Source organism: Leptopilina heterotoma, unplaced genomic scaffold (assembly GCF_015476425.1).
Source record: "Leptopilina heterotoma isolate Lh14 unplaced genomic scaffold, ASM1547642v1 Lhet_316, whole genome shotgun sequence".
NCBI classification, from domain to species: domain Eukaryota; kingdom Metazoa; phylum Arthropoda; class Insecta; order Hymenoptera; family Figitidae; genus Leptopilina; species Leptopilina heterotoma.
Genome location: NW_025111016.1, coordinates 648,548 through 667,968, shown reverse-complemented (window position 1 = coordinate 667,968; position 19,421 = coordinate 648,548). Strand labels below are relative to the sequence as shown.

The window sequence follows — 19,421 nt, the reverse complement described above, 5'->3', positions numbered from 1 at the left end:
ACTCTAAGTTGATTCTGACTGCCAAAGCTTCCATAGATTTTCCGATTTTCTCGTCAGTAAAAAAACCAACAACAGTTATTTCTAGTCCAAGAAATAATTTAGAAAAAAATTTGAAGAAAAAACTGAAATAGAAAACATTATTCAACTCTAAGTTGATTCCGACTGCCAAAGCTCAATTTGTTACAATTTTCATAATTTTTCCATATATTTTCCGACTTTTTCGTCAATATTAAAACTCACAACAGTTATTCCTAGTCCAAAAAAATAATTTAGAAATGAATTTGAATTACTTCTGTCAGTTCTGAAACAACGTAAATAGATTATTTTTATTATTTTGAATTTTCCTGAGTTTTCCGAGATTTTCACACATTCTTCAGACATCAGGGAAAAGACTAGGGCTGTTTTCGGCATTCACCCAGGGTTAACCCCGAGTTAACAATTATCCAATCATCAACAACATTCTGTTGGATCTAACCAATCACCGTTAACCGGGAGTTAACCCGGGGCGAGTGCCGAAAACGGCCTAGATATCATTGTAGATATAAAATTGTTTTGGAATTAGTCTAAATTAACTTTACTCTACTCTAAACCGATTCTGACCACTTAAAAAGAATTTGTTACATTTTTAAAGGGATTTCCATAAATTTTCCGACTTTTCCGACAGTAACCAAGTATGTGGCAGTTATTTGTAGACCAGAAAATATTTTAAAATATTTTATGATATGTTTTTATCCCTCTTGCTCTTATTCCAACTTAATTCTTATTTTTCGGACTTTTCATGGTTTTTCCTCATATTCACCACTTTCCCGAGGGTATGGGGGGAAATAAAGGTTACTACTCGATTCCTGGGCTCAAAATGTATAAGGATTCATTTGAAATTTACTTCTCGGTTCGGGGCAAAAATCGATCCTTTTTTAACATCCTCCTTTGGTGGTTCCCGTAGAATAGAGTTCTGATGTAAATTCGCCTATTAAGAAGAATACAACTTTTGAATTCTTTTCAATTCTACGTTTCTTACCAGAACACTGAGAAAACTGGATAGCCAAAGTTAGAGGGTTAGGTTTTGAGTTTTAGTCACGGGGGTGACACTCTTGAGTTGAAACTAACCTGAGAGTTGACCGTCGCCACCGGTGGCGCTGGCTGGACATTGGACCGAGATTAAGTGAAATGCATGGGATTGCAAAGAAAAATTTACTTTACAATCATTAATATTAATTTGATGGTATTTATTTGTACATAATATTGATTCAGTAACTTTTTTGCATATTTTATAATATCAAAAACTTAGAAAAAGTGTTCAATATTTTATTTATAATGAAAATTGTACAACAATTAATGGCGCGAAATTCAAATTAAATTCTAAATAATATTATAATAAATAAATTATATAAAATATTTCTATTTATACTGGTAAAATATTATTGAACAGTAGCTAATAACAATAATTGAAATAACCAAAAATAATTATAATATTATTAATTTGAATTTCGCGCCATTAATTGTTGCACAATTTTCATTATAAATAAAATATTTAACACTTTTTCTAAGTTTTTGATATTATAAAATAAAATATGCTAAAAAGTTACTGAATCAATATTATGTACAAATGAATACCATTAAATTAATATTAATGATTGTAAATTAAGTTTTTCTTTGCAATCCCATGCATTTCACTCAATATCGGTCCAATGTCCAGCCAGCGCCACCAGTGGCGACGGTCAAATCTCAGGTTAGTTTATTCTTATGGGAACTGCAGCAGTGTCACCCCTGTGGTTTTAGTCTGATTCTCTAGATAGTTAACTTTTCCCTCCGAGATAGTCAAATTTATCATCGGAGTATCTATTTATTACGGAAGCGCTCATGCGCAAACCCTAGCAAGTGTGCTTGCCTACCGCTCTGAGCATCTCGAAGCATCTCGGCATGTGTGCATATAGGCACACCTGCACGTATGCTTTGAATGTTTTGATTCTCATCATTTTTCATAAATTAATAAAAACTAAGTGCCTTATTTAATTAAACTGTTAACAATAATTATAAATATTGCTTAAAGTAATAAATAAAATATATTTTATTGAAAAGCGCTTAATTTAATTTATTTCACTGATTTTTTTTCAAAAAAATTTACATAACCTCAATATAATTTAACATCTACTTTATGTTAAAAGAAAGAACTTTATTTTGTTTTAAGATAATTCTATAACATTGTTGTTCAAAGTATATAATATAATTATAATGAAATTTAAAAAATTTAATTTTATTTGTTATGAAAATATTTATTATCAAAAAAAAATTATAATACTATAACATGCGACACAATTTTAGATGGAGTTTGCGAAGGAAAAAATAAAAATAGAATACAAAGAGGAAAAGCAATGCATTTTTGTAATTGACAATAAAGTGAAAAAAGCTATGATGGATGGATTTTACTTCAAAGGAGAAAAATTAATGTATAAAAAAATGGAGAAACTGTTTCATTGGGATTTGACAAAAATTATATTTATTTGGAACCAAGTATAAAAGAGTATTGTGTTATTGCTTCGAAAGGTAAAAAAAGGTTTTTAACATTCCCGTGTGGAAATTGCCAAGGTTTGCCAATATTGATTATTGGGTCTATAATGGTCCTAGCTTGGAATGTACCTTAACCTGGCCCTAGCTTGGTGATAGCTAGAACTTCTTGTTAGATTATAAGTTATAAATATATTTAAAAATATGTATCAGTAATTGTTTATGTGTAATTTGAAGTAATATTTAAACATCTCATAGCAAGATTGAGACAATATTGAACTGAAATGTTTACTTTTAACTTTTCATTTGTAAAATTTGACAGATTATCAGTAGAATTCTACTAATTGCTATTATCAGAATTGAGTTACTGATAATTAGTAGAAAGTTACTGATTCGATTAGTAAAATATAAGTTACTGATTCAATCTGTTGTATAAAAATATGACATAGTCAAATTTACTAATTTATCAGTTGAATTTAAAGGTTATGTGGATTTCTCTTTGGCCACCAGTATATTTACAGCATATCCCAGTAAAAAAAATTCGATACACGGAACCTGGAGTTCGTATACGAGCTCGGTAGCTCGTTTGAGAAATATGAGAAAACTCTCATACGAGCCTTTTCCGTAATGAGAAGTGTATAGATGCTTGTATACGAGGTGACTTTTGAAGCATTTTTCTTAATATAACACTATTTTAAAGTAAATGTAGATAATAGAAATGAATTTTCAAAGTAAAACAAAGCTAAATTTATAAGGGAAATAAAGTTTTAAGAAAGAAGGATAATTTTATTCAAAAAATTTATTTACACTGAAAAAAGGTTAGAATTTGATAATTCCTTGTTACTCTAACTAACCGACATTAGATATTTCTCGTATACGGTAAGCAGATTTTGTATTAAATTTAATTATTTTATATAAGAACATTTATATAATAAATAAATAATAATATATTATTAATTAGTAATGAAAAAAACTTATTTATTCTACCGCCAATACAAAATCGTGCTTACCGCATCCGAGAAATATCTAATGTCGGTAAGTTAGAGTAACAAGGAATTGTCAAATTCTAACCTTTTTTCAGTGTGAATAAATTTTTTTAACAAAATTATCCTTTTTTTCTTAAAACTTTATTTCCTTTATAAATTTAGCTTTGTTTTACTTTGAAAATTCATTTCTATTATCTACATTTACTTTAAAATAGTGTTATATTAAGAAAAATGCTTTAAAAGTCACCTCGTATACAAGCATCTATACACTTCTCATTACGGAAAAGGCTCGTATGAGAGTTTTCTCATATTTCTCATACGAGCTACCGAGCTCGTATACGAACTCCGCGGTCCGTGTATCGAATTTTTTTTACTGGGATCCTTAGTTTCGAAGCTTATGAAAGTTAAAATAAATCTTTAAATGTCTTCAGTTTTTTCAATGTTGGGCGCATAAGTTGACTAAACATTGCATGAATGTTTACAATTTTCTTTAATTTTTTAAGTTTTTCAAAACTTTTTAAAATTGTCTTTAAACTTCCTCCTTTAAAGAAAAAATTCATTTAAATTAAAAAAAATTTTTACTTCATGCAACGTTCAGTTAACTTTTGCGCCCAACATTGAAAAACTGCTGACATTAAAGATTTATTTAAAGTTTCATAAGCTTTGATTTAAGCTTCAGTTTATTAACTCAATTAAAATTTTCATTACAATATATTTTTCAAGTTAAATTTTTAAAACCGTTCACGGATTTGTTAACTTCTGTTAAAATCATATTTTGTTGAATGAAACTGAAGTTTCCAACGTTTACGTCGACGAAATGAGATAAAAACTTCAATTTTTAAATAACAATTGACTTTCCCTCCCCGATTGGATTAAAAATCTATGCAGGATGTAATGAAAAGAACAATTAAGTTCTTTTTATCAGAAATTATTTGCATCTTGATCTTTAAAAAAATTCTTTTCTCATTTTGCGTCAACGAAAATGTTACTGACTTTAGTTTTATTATTTTGAGGCATTTATAATGAAATAGTTCATATGACTTATGATGACAAGAATAACCTGAAGTATCATGCAACGCATCGTACCGAGCGAGCGTGGTTAAGTGGTTTGGTTATCGGTTTACGAATGTTAGGGTCGTGCGTTCAGCTCCCAACGTGTGGGGATTTTTTCTCTGTTAGTATATAGGAATTAAGTATTATAAATTACATGATAACAAAAGTAGGTAAAAAAAGATGAAATAATGAATCTCAATAATAATAAATAAGAATAAATAATTTTTTTTAAATAGTTAATTAAACTGTTCCTTTTATTGGGCCTAACTAGATTCTCTAGGTAGAACCAGGCTAGAAGAGCGTGACGTTTCAACCTAGGGCCTACAAGGATAAACAAGCTAGGACCAAGTTAATAAAGGGGAAATCTAGGTAGAACCAATAAAGGGCCATTAGAAAATTTCCACACGGGTTGGAATTTTTTTTTTCCTTTTAGCATTTCTTAAAGGTGAAGGTTCTACATTCTCTGTAATTTTGCTCCTTTGAAGTAAAATCCATCCATCATAGCTTTTTTCACTTTATTGTCAATTACAAAAATGCATTCCATCTGAAATTGTGTCGCATGTTGAGTCCAACGCACAATAGGTTCGCGAAAGTCGATCGCGAACGAGACGCATGAGATAGACAAGGAAACAAATATATCTCTGTCCTTTTCTAACTCATGCTTTGCGTTCGCGAACGACTTTCGCGAACTTATTGTGCTTAGGCCTTTATAGTATTATAATTTTTTTTTGATAATAAATATTTTCATAACAAATAAAATTAAATTTTTTAAATTTTATTATAATTATATATTATATACTTTGAACAAAAATGTTATAGAATTATCTTAAAACAAAATAAAGTTCTTGCTTTTAACATAAAGTAAATATTAAATTATATTGAGGTTATGTAAATTTTGTTTTGAAAAAAATCAGTGAAATAAATTAAAATTAAGCGCTTTTCAATAAAATATATTTTATTTATTACTTTAAGCAATATTTATAATTATTGTTAACAGTTTAATTAAATAAGGCACTTAGTTTTTATTAATTTATGAAAAATGATGAGAATCAAAACATTCAAAGCATACGTGCAGGTGTGCCTATATGCACACATGCCGAGCTGCTTCGAGATGCTCAGAGCCAAGAAGACTATTCTTGCTCAGAGCGGTAGGCAAGCACACTTGCTAGGGTTTGCGCATGAGCGCTTCCGTAGAAACGAGTGGTGACTGTTGCACGAGCTGACGATGAGGGGCGCAATAACGTCACTCTTATATAAACTCCGCTTTCGAGAACGAGTGTCATATACTACTTTCAAGAAGACTAGAGACAGGAGGTAAAACTTCGGTAGTGGGGGTATGGGAATGCTGAGTCGCTCAGCTGATGTATGGTCAGGCGATTACTTTCAAAAAAAGTTTTCGCCGCAATAGACCACACGGACTTCTTCGCAGCTACACACGTAAACACAGGAAAATATATTCTAAACAGACACAATATGAAATATAAGTGTTTATATTTTCAAACATCTTTTAGTTATTAAAAAAAAAGTTTTTAAATCAAAAAAATGTGTAAACTATAGCATGAAGTGTATTAAAAGTTAACAAAAAGTAATAGTCATAGTGCTGTGTTTATCTTTCTTCTTGTTTCAACTTTTCACACAGCACGTTTTCGGAATTTTTAATTATTTGAATAACACTTAATTTAGTAATCACTCACATTATTTCTATATATATATATCCGTTATGACACACATTGTGTCTCGATTGCACTTTAAAGTTAACCTCAAATTAAAATCATATCATACACACTGTAAAAAAAATTCTCTGTAGATTTACAGTTTTTAACAGAAATTTGTAAAATAACATCTTTAACCCGTAAACCGCACACTGCCGAATCCATCCTTAAACCGCACACTGGGTGTGCGACACCCGGGGACTTTTAAGTGTGTTCTCCAAGCTGGAATAGGATATTATCTTTCGGAAAAATTATCTTGTATAGCTCATTACATCTATTTTGAAGGAAAATAGGTTTCATAATGATTTATTTAATTTTAATAATTAAAAAATTGTTTTTTAAAACTACTGAAATTACCTTAAACCAAAAACTGGGTGTCAAACAAGCAGAAATTTTTCGCCGACAACTTCATAAAGTTATCAAATACACAAAGACACTTGGAAGACTAATGTCCCTCACGGAATATAAAGTTAAGTACAAAATGTATCGTCCAATAACGACACATGTTCAATTTTTACGAACTTAACCGAAATATTAGAGTAAAAAGCTAGAATATGGGTGTCGCACACCCAGGGTGCGGTTTAAGGGTTAAAAGTAGCGAATTTACAATCCCTTTAGTAAAATTACTACTTTCAGCGCGTCAATTTTACAATTTTCTGTAAATTTACTACTATGAAAGTAGGTAATAAAAGGACAAAATTATTACTGATTATTACCTACTTTCATAGTAGTAAATTTACAGAAAATTGTAAAATTGACACGCTGAAAGTAGTAATTTTATTAAAGGGATTGTAAATTCGCTACTTTCAAAGGTGGTATTTTACAAATTCCTGTAAAAAACTGTAAATCTACAGAAAATTTTTTTTACAGTGCACATGTGAAACACGGTATACAAGAATTTGAATGTGTGAGTGATGTGCAGAAGCACCGCGCCGGCGACTTTTCGAAACGAAAAACGCCTGGTTGAAGGAAGACTCTTGACTCATCCCCACTACCGAAGTTTTACCTCCTGTCTCTAGTCTTCTTGACTACTTTATATAATAAATGCATAAAAAGTCAAAGAAATTGCACGCATATACAATGAAGGACACAAACAATTGCACTGTTATACTATCAAGTCCTCATAAACGCTTGGTCGCGCGGGGGGTTCAGGGGGTCTCCCCCCGACGGGGCCCAGGGGCAGAGACCCGGCCAGGGGGTTCGGGGGCGGAGCCCCCCGACTACAAAACTACTATTGTTATCTTGAAAAAAAAGCAAGTTGAAACTTGCTTACATATTTTTTGACAATACATTTATCCCTATGGTGCTGTTGTACCAGTAAAGCACACTGCAAGAGTCAGACCCTACTAAAAATAAAATCAGGAATGGTCAGACAAATGGTCAGGCCGCCTGACCACTTTAATCCAGTTTTCTTACGATTCTGGATGGATCTCGTCAGAAATCTATCACAACTGATCAGGAGGAAGTTTAAAGTGGTCACAAGTTTGCTACTATCCCCTCCTCTTTGTTGACCACGCCCATAATTGGTGACTATTTGAGACCATTTGTATCTCATTTTTGACCATATTTTTAAGACACTTCTGTTTTATTTATTTAAACAATATGCAAAAAGTTGCAACAAATTAATTTTAAAAAATATATTTTATTAATTAATATCAGTTTGTTTACATACGGAACAACTTGAAACTAATTCCCGGAATTAAATTAAAATTTGGAACATACGGGGATCGAACCCCGACGCATGACCTAACCTAGTGCCTAAACTAACTGCCCTAACGACTGCGACTACCGAACCGACTTACATATTTCTGGATTCAACTGTCTATATAAAGAGCAACTGTAAAATAGTAAAATTCAATTACCAATATTATCAATAAATCAGAATAAACTGTTAAATAATTTTTATAAATTAATTATATTTCAATTTAGTCATAATAGGTTATGTGAATTAATAAAAATTAACATTATTAATTGAATCAATAATAAATTAAGTCTTTACTTTACAATTTAGAATGTTTCATAAACTATAATACGAATACAGATTAATAATAATTATTATTATATCTGCATTTAAAATGAATTTAGTATTTAATATTAATTTAATTTAACATTATAATTTATAATAATAATGAATTATTAATGCAATATTGAAATTTTTATAAATTTTAAATTTAAATTATTAATAATCATTATAGTAAGAAATTATTCTATTAATGATTAATAATAATTTAAATATAACTGTATTTCAATTATAATGCAAATACTTCTCATAATAAGTACTGACTGGTATAGTAAATTACTAATATTATGAAACAAAATTTATTATTAATTAACTATATTAAATAATTACAAGTAAATATACATATATTAAATTAATATATTATAAATATACATTAAATAAATATATTAAATAATGTTAAAAGAATGGTCCGAATGTTTTGATTTATTTACCTACTTTTGCTGTATAATTAATGCAATAATTATACCAATTTGAAAAATGAGAACTTTTGTTAAGTTAAAAGAACAATTTTTATAATAGAATAATGTATTCTGAAATGTAAAAAATAAATTTGAAAGATTTTATATGTATACATATATATAAATTTTTATAAGACTTTACCAAAATTAGAAAGATGTACCAAAATTTTTATAGGTTATGTGTTCACACATTTCAGAAATAGTCAAGAATTTCAGAAATGGTCAGGAATTTCAGAAATGGTCACAGCTTCGAAAATGGTGGGAGTAAAGTGGGAGGAGCTTGGAAAGTATTTGGTTAGGAATGGTGAGAAACGTTCGAAAACGTCAGAAGTGGTGAGACTGTTCAGGAATGTTCAGAAATTCTGACCATTCATGACGATTCCTGATTTTATTTTTAGTAGGGGACAGACAGGTCTAACGCGTGGCACTTTCACTCACTCAACGCGGTAATCGTACACGAGAAAAAATTTTGTGTATTACACTGAAAGAATTTTGGGCAGGCTGCAGGCTTTACATGAGTGCCGCTAGAGCTCGCTGCCTCAAGGTCGCAGTTAACCTCAAAAAGGCGAGAATCTACTCCCGAAAGGTAAGCAGCAACTCCTCAGGGGCAGCTGCTCACCTTTCGGGAGTAGATGCTCGCTTTTTTGAGGTGAGCTGCGAGCCCTGTGCAAGGGGCACTAATTTCGGACATGAAAAGCCAGCAGCCTGGCTAAAATTCTTTCAGTGTAGCTGCCCACTAGTGGCCACGCGCTGCTGTCTATGCCTTGTGTGTAGCTGGTATCCAACTTCAGGACATGAGATACCCACTAACAGCGCATTGGTATCCAACTTCGGGACATGAGATGTCCATTAACAGCGCACGCGCTGTACGAAAATGCCTAACCCATGTAAAATGTGTACGAGTTGTCTGTAACATGGGTAGCTGATGCCCATAATCTGAGCCGCTACTATACGTAGTCTGTAGAAACGCCGCTGCACAGTAAAAAATACAGCGCTTACCCAAAATTTTTTCCCGTGTACGCGCACTTCTGCTGCGCACTGGGCCTTACCGCACTACCCACAACGCCCGCGCGGTAACTCGCGAACGCTTTGTCCCTCGCGGTTCTCCATACGATTTTTGAAATTTCTGGTTTGTACTAAGGGTGGTAATATTGGAAATATACATATAAAGGAAAAAAGTGGGTGGGAGGGGGTGGTTAACTAAGAGCAATGTATTTTACATAGGTAACAGGTGAGTGGGTGGTGGGAGGAGGTGGTTGCAAAGAAAAAAACGTATGCAAAATATGTTGAATCTAAAAAGAGGGGGGAGTGGGTGGTGTTTGCATATTCCACGTCTAAAAGGGTGGAATTTGCATAAAACTTAAAGAGGGAGAGTGAAAAGTATTTGCATATTTAAATTTGCATATTTTAATTTGCATATTCCGCATCCAAAAGGGTGGATTGTGGGTGAAATTTGCATAAACTAAAAGGGGTAACAATGTAAATTAAATAATAAACAATAGAAAACGTATGCAAATTAAAAGGGTTAACTAATTTAAATATATGCAAATCAGGTACCCCACCAACGCTCGGTAACTTATCCACATATTTAAATATATGCAAATTAAAAGGGTTAACTAATTTACATACATGCAAATTAGGATATTTAAATATATGCAAATTAAAAGGGTTAACTAATTTACATATGTGCAAATTAGGTACCCCACCAACGCTCGATAACTTAACCACACGGAGAGAAGAGTTATAGTGGGTTGTACTATTACGCGTTTAGTAAGAAAATTTGAGTTGCGATAAATGAATATAAGGTAAAGGTTACAAAACAGCGTTCAATTTTTTTGTTGTCGATCGAACTAAACATAGTAGTAAAGATGAATGTCTGCTTAGTAAAGCAGACAAAACTGATTCTATTCTAGATTTTTTAATCAGATTATTAATTTAGATAAAAAATATATTAAAATTTTTAATTAATTAAAAAACTTTTTAAAAAAATCAAACGAAATCTTGATAAAATGTCAGTTTTCAAAACATTTATATTTGCTATGATACTTATTATTTATACTTATTATTACAATAACTATTAAATTAGGTTATTGTTATTATAATTATAAAAATTAATTTTAAACTGTTTATTTAATTATGCCACAAATATAAAAAAAATCTTTTATAATTTTCTTCATTAAACTAAACAATTATAACAAAATTATAGTTTTTAAATTAATTTAGTATTTTAACCTTATATCGCCGTCAGTTCTTTTTTGTAAAATATTTCTTGATTTTCATTGCGATCACCATAAAACAAAAATTCTCGGGAAATAATTAATATTTAGTTATTTAATTAATACCATATTTGACAAAATTATTTTTAGCAAGTGTTAATAACTCTCATATTTATTAAAAAAGAGGTTAATTTTTATTTTTTTATATTGTTAACTGAAACGTGAATATGACAGTTCATATCGTAGACGTTACTTATCAAATTGGTAGTCTTGGTAACTAAACTACTGTTTAGTGAAGCTTACTTTTTGTTTTGTTGAACGAAAATGTCACCATATTGTTTAGTAACTATGACTCAGGGCTGAGTAAGATTAACTACTTTCTTCTCTCCGTGCACATATACCCCACCAACGGCCGATAACTTATCCTATCGGTCGGTAATGCAGATTCCTACTTACCGACTGAAATCCCGTAGAACCAGCCTAGCTACACTACTCTCGCACGCAGGAAACTTTATCTCTTTCTATCTCAGAGATAAAAAAATATTCAAAGAGATAGGATTTCTATCCCTTTACTTCCAGCAGGGTTGTTCTCTTTCTAATCATGTGTAAAAATGGTTAATTAATATTATTCTTTAATAACCATGTAAAATTTTTACAAAAATACAATTTCGAGGATTTGCATAAAGTATTTAAAAGTAATCAAAATATATACATTTCTAACCTCAAATTAATAAGATCTGGCGTATGAGCAAATGTATAAACATAATTTTTTTCTAATTTAGATAGCAGCGTGGATGAATATCAATTCTATTTATTAGATAGAGCACGAATTTTATTAATTTTAAGAGTGTAGAAGAAGCTAACATGTGAACACGCGGTCCGGTGTGCATAAAGCCGTCCCTGCTTTCTCTCCCTTTCGGTCGCAACACGGCTTCACATTCTTAATGATAAATCGATGATGGATTAACCTTTTTTAATTTCCGAAGGCTGAAATTCTAACGAAAATTTCTGTGTTATTAAAAAATTTTATCTAAATTTTTCTAGATTTTTGAAAAAGTTGAAGTTAATTGGAAAACCAGACAGATTTCGGACTAATCCGAAATTTGTCCGAAACAATGCGGTTTATGGTCACGTTTTTGTCACCCGAAATTAATCCGGGAAAATCCGAACTCTATACGGTTTGTGAACAACTAGTGAATCCTTATCCGGAGTTGGTCCGATGAAGTCCAAAATTAATCAGTTAATTTTAACTAGTGAATCCGGAATTAGTCCGAAACAACAGTCAAAAATTAGTCCAGCCAATTTAGTGAATGTTAATAAAAAATAATTATACAAGTTACACATATTAATTATTAATTAAGGAAGATTTCGACTATATCAGCAATTAGTGACATCTATTAGACGTCAATTGAACTCTTTGGTTTAGAGTCAGGTGTTATTCTAAACCAAAGAGTTCAATTGACGTCTAATAGATGTCACTAATTGCTGATATAGTCGAAATCTTCCTTAATTAAAATTCTTCATCAGCAAATAATTTCCTACATTAACATATTAATTATTATTACATTATGGTACATTCAACATATTTTTCGATTTACCTTATCGCAATTCTATTTACATTAATTTAAAATTTCTAACGCTTAAGGATTCGAACATACACCTATCTAACATTATATCGGACCGAAATCGAATACACTAACCACTATACCACGCTCGCATGGGAGTTCAAATTCATAGTAGAATTTACGAAGTGCCACGAAAAGAAATAACAAGAAACTAACACATCAGTGTTAATTTTAATATTGAAACAAGATAACTAATAATACTAGTAAATTTGTAAAAACAAATTGACTGCAGAATTAAATATTTTATTTACCATTAGTAAATACCCTGAATAAAAAGTGGGATTGATTACCCTGTAAAAAAAAAGTATTGGGAGGTACGGGATTCCGTATTGTAAGTGCCAACCTGCCAATGCGGTATTCGCGAATTACCGCATTGGGTGTACGGAAATCGGAAATCAAGGGGTCCCAATGCGGTGCCAGTTTTAAGCTTTAAAAAACGAAAATACGTGACAGGAGGAAAAGTGTCAGTGGAGAAATATGCGAGTTAAAGGAATGAGAAAACAATAATAGTGAGTGTAAAAATGAAATTTCAAGAAAAAAAGGTAAGTTGAACTGTCAAATATGGGCCCAATGCGGCATAGGCTGATTTCAATGCGCCACAGCAAAAGCAACTTTGACTGGTTTGAATGGCGTGAAATAGGTAAACAAACATTTTCTAACACATTTGTCTCCGTACACAGACACTTTTCACTAAATCTGCCAACGTACAATTGGTAAGCATCTTCTAAATTACAATAATCGAAAATATTGTTTAGATTCATGCAGAAACGTGGTTATAAAATAAAAAATTGGAAAGTAATGTAATGCAAATCATATGTCAGCTGGGCCACTGTGTTCGCTCGATTTGCTCTGCTTGCTTCTGCCCTCTACTGGCGACTTGCACTATGTACCGATTGTGTACCGCATTGAAAGCAGCCTACGCCGCATTGGACTCATATTTGACAGTTCAACTTACCTTTTTTCTTAAAATTTCATTTTTACACTCACTATTATTATTTTCTCATTCCTTTAACTCGCATATTTCTCCACTGACACTAATTATTTCCTCCTGTCACGTATTTTCGTTTTTTTTAAAGCTTAAAACTTGCACCGCATTGGGACCCCTTGATTTCCGTCTCACTCTACAACTCAAGAAATAGTTAACGAAATGACTTCAAAGACGGCTTATTTTACGCAGAATTTAATCAGCTTTCTAACCGTATTTAAGTTTTTTTTGTATCTCCTTTTATTTCCGAGATATGATTGAAAAAGTGATGATATGTTTTTTTATAGAATCGCGTGCAATCGTCCTGATACTCGTGGACGGTAGTGTATTATTTCTTTAAATGAACCAGAAAATATGTTTCAATTAAATTTAAATATGGTTGATTAAAACAAAATTTGTTTTAATCAAATAAATCGTTTTCTCAGTGAATTGTATTCCAGCAGCTGACAAATAAATTTTACGTTGATACTTTCAAATTTATCCGCAAGTATTCGCTAGTGAATACACTGAAACAACTTGATCTCAAATTGAGTAAGAATCTGAGTTAATTTGATACTTATCAAAAATGAGTATGCAGATGACGCAACGTTTCACATACTCATTTTTAGATGTAACAAATATGAGTACAAGTTTTTTCTGTGTAGACTTCTAATTCTCTTATGATTGCAAGAAACTTGGCACACCTTTTGCCAAAAATCTTCTGTAAATTGTAAACTCTTTATACTAGTCCATAATCGTGATTCTGGCGATATCATCAATATCACTCCATCATTTTTAAAAAAAATATTTATCTGTAATGGCGAAACATTTCTTATTGTCGGTTGTACTAAAATAGCTAAACATGTTACAAATATGAATTTGTGAATCTATAAGTAAGTCATTCAATTTCTGTCATACCTTATCGTAAATGCTTTAATTAACTAAAACATGTTTACCAATAAAGGTCCTGGAATGTCGTTCTTACATACTTCGTTCAGAGGTACACCAAATTTTACTCTGTAAATAAACACAAAACATGATGAAACGTAATTTAATAATGTATTTACAGTCTTACATAGCTGATAAGCCTTCACTTTTCTATACGTGTCGTATTTTGCCCAATAACGGAAAAACTGCGGTAAGTGCCATTGTCGCTTTGGTTGATTTCTGTTTCTTTACACTGCACAAAAACTGAAACTTTAGCGACAAAGTCATATTGAGATTTTAAATTATAGGGAAATATTTTAGTATATAAGTAACATAAAAGTGTTGACATATCAGCTTATGGCTAATAAATAATGTAATTAAAAAGTATTATATTGTTAAAATATATTAAAATTAGCGAATTTAAAAAAAATCAAATATACAATGCGGAAATTTTATTTAAATGGAAAAACCTAGTCTCAAAATGAGTATCGTACGCTACACATTTTGAGCTGCAACAGAAATATGACTCTTAGGTAGCGCCACGTTTTATGGCGTTTAACATTGTCTCATTTTGAGATGCTACAAAAATTAGACTGGGTATTGTGTTGCGACTTAACAAATTAACCTTTTTTAATTTACTACCCGTCATTTTAAAGCTATTTCTAAACTCTACAACTTTCAATCACACCTTATTTCCTTAAAGTGTGAAAAGAAGCAACGTTCACCGAAAAAACAATATTTTTTAAATTTTAACGATTGTTTATAACATGTTCCGCAACTTCAAATCGAGAGAAAATAATGAGGCTTTTATATGGAGCCCCAAACTATCAGAAACTGATGAGATATTGCTGCTTTCAATTTATTTCACTGCTTCACCTGGTTTCACCAACCATCGTTTTAATGAAGAATTATGTCACTATTGTTTATGTAATTTTGTTTTAAATCAGAAGGAGTTACCAAAGGATAATCCCCAGGGAATCGTTGACAGAGCCTTCGGAAATCTCTCTCATTTTACTCCTCAGACATTATTCACTAAATTAACGTCTGCTTTTGGCCCTGATTCAGAGATTTTAAAAATTTTAAACAAATTCTTCAAATTATCTGTTGTGAAAGAGCTGAAACTATCGGAAACAGATAAGAACGTTTACTCAAGGAATTGCCTAATAAGAATATTCAAGGAGACCTTCGTACTGTTCCTCCCAGCGGAGAATATTTGTTCGATAAAAGTAATCTACAGTCGTTAGTTCAGTCTTTAGGAGGATCTCAGACGTGGCTAACCCTTCTTATCTGTCAAATGAAGAAAAATAAATGACAATCGATTGACGCAGCCCAAGTCATTCCAGTCATTTTAAAATTTCTGAAAGGAGTCAGAATTCCTCTGCCTTTGAAACGTCATAAACAATTGTCGACAGTCCAAATTGAAGACGCGTCCCTCGCCGGAGATGTCAACTCAGATCAACCTTTTAAAGAGTCAGAAGGTTCTCGAACGACCACTTACACCGAACGCAAGCTTCATCTCATCGATGTTTTTAATCAACAAAGCAGTGGAAGAGTGAGACCCATATTCGACCTAAGCGGACTCAACAGGCATGTGAAGGTAAGGAAATTTCAACTTATCTTTTACTTCAAAATTCCACAATTTTTTCAGAAAGAAAATTGGTTCGCTTAAAAATTTCTTTAGCTTACCTTCATGTACCGATCGCACTCTCACATCGACCTCTAGCTGCTCCTCAAATCTTTGCGACCATCACGAATTGGATTGCGGAAATCCTTCGTGCGCGAGGAATGAGGGTAGTGGTCTACTTAGACGATTTCTTCATTGCCTCTCAGAGCAAGATCAAATTGACCCAACAGATAAAATCAGCGATCGACCTTCTGGATTATTTGGGTTGGAAGGCCAACGATCATAAGAGTATCACGGTTTCTTGTTAAGAGATGGAATTTTTGGGTGTCTCGTGAAACACCAAACTCAATCAAATGATCATAAACTCGAGCTGTACCCTAAACTAGCTTCAGTATCTTCTGGGACACTTAAATTTTGCAAGTTTCGTCGTCTTCAGAAGTGGTCTTCACTACCTCCAAAGATTTTTCAAGACCATTCGCCAGAACAGACATCGACAGAGGAAATCGATCCCTTCTGTAGTGAGAAAATGGTGGCGCGAAGCAACAGCTTTCACTTCTCCTCTTCACAAGAGCGAAGTCACCCACTTACTGTCGATAGACGCATCAGATTTCGGATGGAAAGGCAAATTTAGTGGCATCCATATTTCGGGATCTTGGACAGAAGAACAACGCAATTGGCACTCGAACAGGAAAGAAATGTTTGCCTTATTCAAATCCTTGTTACACCTATCCCAGGAACTTCAAGGAGCTCACGTTTTAGTGCAAACACAACAGGACATTAGTAGCTTATCTACAGAAGGAGAGAGACACCAAATCCTTGGAACTATTCAGCCAAATACACATTCCAAATACTCGAATTAATCGACAGCAAACCATCAAAGAATTTATCCTCTTTCGAAATATCTAGAAGAACAGCAGCTCTATTACTCCTTGCATCCAGTCGACGGATAATAATTTAACATAATTTAACACTCCTTAAAATTTCCAAGGATTTCATCACAAATTTGGGAGATCAAATTATATTATGGCCAGCATTCGGATCAAAAACAGATCGTCATAAGCTTCGACATCTGTACTGCGAGATGCCGGAATTGATGCTTTCCCAGGCAGCATCAGGTCAGCGGTTGCTTCCAGAAGATGGCTCCCAGTTCAAGAGATTTTGAATAGAGGAAACTGGAAATCATTTGGGACTTTCAGAAGGCATTATTGCAAACAAATTACAGACCGGGTATCTTATTCTAATTCTATTTTATTTAACAACTTTTCAGCTACGTAAGTGATTGTTTATTTTCACTATTTTACATAACATTACATTTCGATTGTAGGACACATTTCCCAATCCATTATTCCCACTCCAACCTTCTCGACGGACATATTTCCCGCAACCAATAATTCCCAAAGAAAGATTTTTCCAATATGCTTCCAATACCCAATGCTAGAATTTTTCCCAATATGGGGCAAAATTCCTCAACTGTCAGGGTCAAAAAAATGGATTTTCTCGAAACTTTGTCAAAATGTTACTATTATTAGCAGAAGTGTAAATATGAATTATTATTGCTTTTGATAAAATATTTTTGGAGGTGCGGAGTTTCAAAATTTTGACTTTTGAAAATATCTTTTTTCGATCCCATTAACGCCCACCAGGACGCAAAATGTACCATGATTTCACGATTCTTATTTTGTATGAAATAATTAGTTTAAAATTTTAAAAAATTTTCAAAATTATAGTTCCTCTGCTTATTATTGTTTACAATATTAGATATACAATACTTTAATTTTTTTAGTTATTCTTTTTTATCAAATGATTTTAATATATTTTTTAATTGTTTATTTTAATTCTACTAATTACCGATAAATGTTGCTAGTATTGTTTTAATATTTGTGTACGGAACCCGCCATTGCAGTGCGAGTACAACTCGCACTTGTCCAATTTTTTTTTATTTTTAGTTAAGAAATTAAAGTCAGAAAACAATCTCTCATTTATTCTCTTAAAATTTCACTCTTCCTTAAAATATTTAATGCCACGTGTTTAAACTAAAAAAAATTAAAAAAATTTTTTTTTTTGAAAAAAAAATTTAAAAAAAATTTTTTTTTAAAAAGTTTCTTAAATAAATTTTTTGTCGTCAGACTGTAATAATACACCAGGATACTAATTTCTAGCTCATTAGGTCAAATAATGTAAAAGTTAGGGAAAACAAATTTTTTTTTTAATTTTTTAGTTTTGCCTTGACAACGCTATGGCCATCATTACATATCAAGTTCTCTATATTTTTCCTGTAATATTCGAGTAAAAATACACCAGCATGCAAAATTTCAGCTCTCCATGTCGAATAGTTTCGAAGTTAAGGGGGGGGGGGGAATGGTCACTTTTTATGCATTTTTGGCCAAAAATCTTGTTCTTTCCTTGACAACGATATGCCCATCACGTCCAATCACATTCGCTATATTTTTCCTGTAATCTACGAGTGAAAATACATATCTGGACCAAATTTGAGCTCTTTAGGTCAAATAGTTTAGCCGCTAGGGGGGGGGACACGATTTGGCTACGGACAACAGAGTCTCACCAATAGGGTTCCGCCGATACACCGTAGGTGTACGGAACCCTAAAAACACACTTTTTTACGAAAAAAAATTTTTTCAATTATTATTTTGACATTAAAAACTGAATATGGTCTCCAAAGCACAAAATATCGCATCCTCGAACTCTCAGCTATAAAAATCCATAATTACTATTTTTAAAATTCAAGATGGTGGATACGAAAATGGCCATTTTTCCAAAATGCAAAAGGCCGAAAAAAAATTTCGGGTAATTTTTTCAAAAGTTATTAGATTTGCTTGAAAATGGTTACTCAGGGATTTTTGGGGTCGCTGATTACGAATCTGATGTTACTTTTATAAAATTCAAAATGGCGGATCCAATATGGCAGACATATTTTTTTAAAAAACTGATTGAATCTGCTTGAAAATAGTTACTCGGGGGTTTTTGGGGTCGCTGATTACGAATCTTATGTTACTTTTATAAAAATCAAAATGGCGGATCCAATATGGCAGACATATTTTTTAAAAGTGATTGGATTTGCTTGAAAATAGTTACTCGGGGGTTTTTGGGGATCCTGATTACGAATCTGATGTTACTTTTTTAAAATTTTAAATGGCGGATCTAATATGGCGGCCAATTTTTTAAAAAATAATTGTTTTTGCTTCAAAATGGTCATTCGGCGGTTTTTGAGGATGCTAATTACGAATCTGACTTCAGAACAATATTATGTTTATCCTCCACGTCCGTTAGCCGTCAACAAAATCTTATTGACGTTGCCCAGCTCTTACGACAA

At 32.1% G+C, this 19,421-nt stretch overlaps 1 protein-coding gene across 1 annotated transcript in view; it reads right to left on the bottom strand.

Annotated features, from left to right (window-relative positions):
- Positions 1–19,421, bottom strand: part of LOC122504775 (rho GTPase-activating protein 20) — a 172,420-nt gene that overhangs the window by 89,847 nt on the left and 63,152 nt on the right. Inside the window, exon 2 of the mRNA XM_043616014.1 lies at positions 14,496–14,556. Coding sequence (XP_043471949.1) covers positions 14,496–14,556 — 61 coding nt within the window. The remainder of the gene's footprint in view (positions 1–14,495; positions 14,557–19,421) is intronic.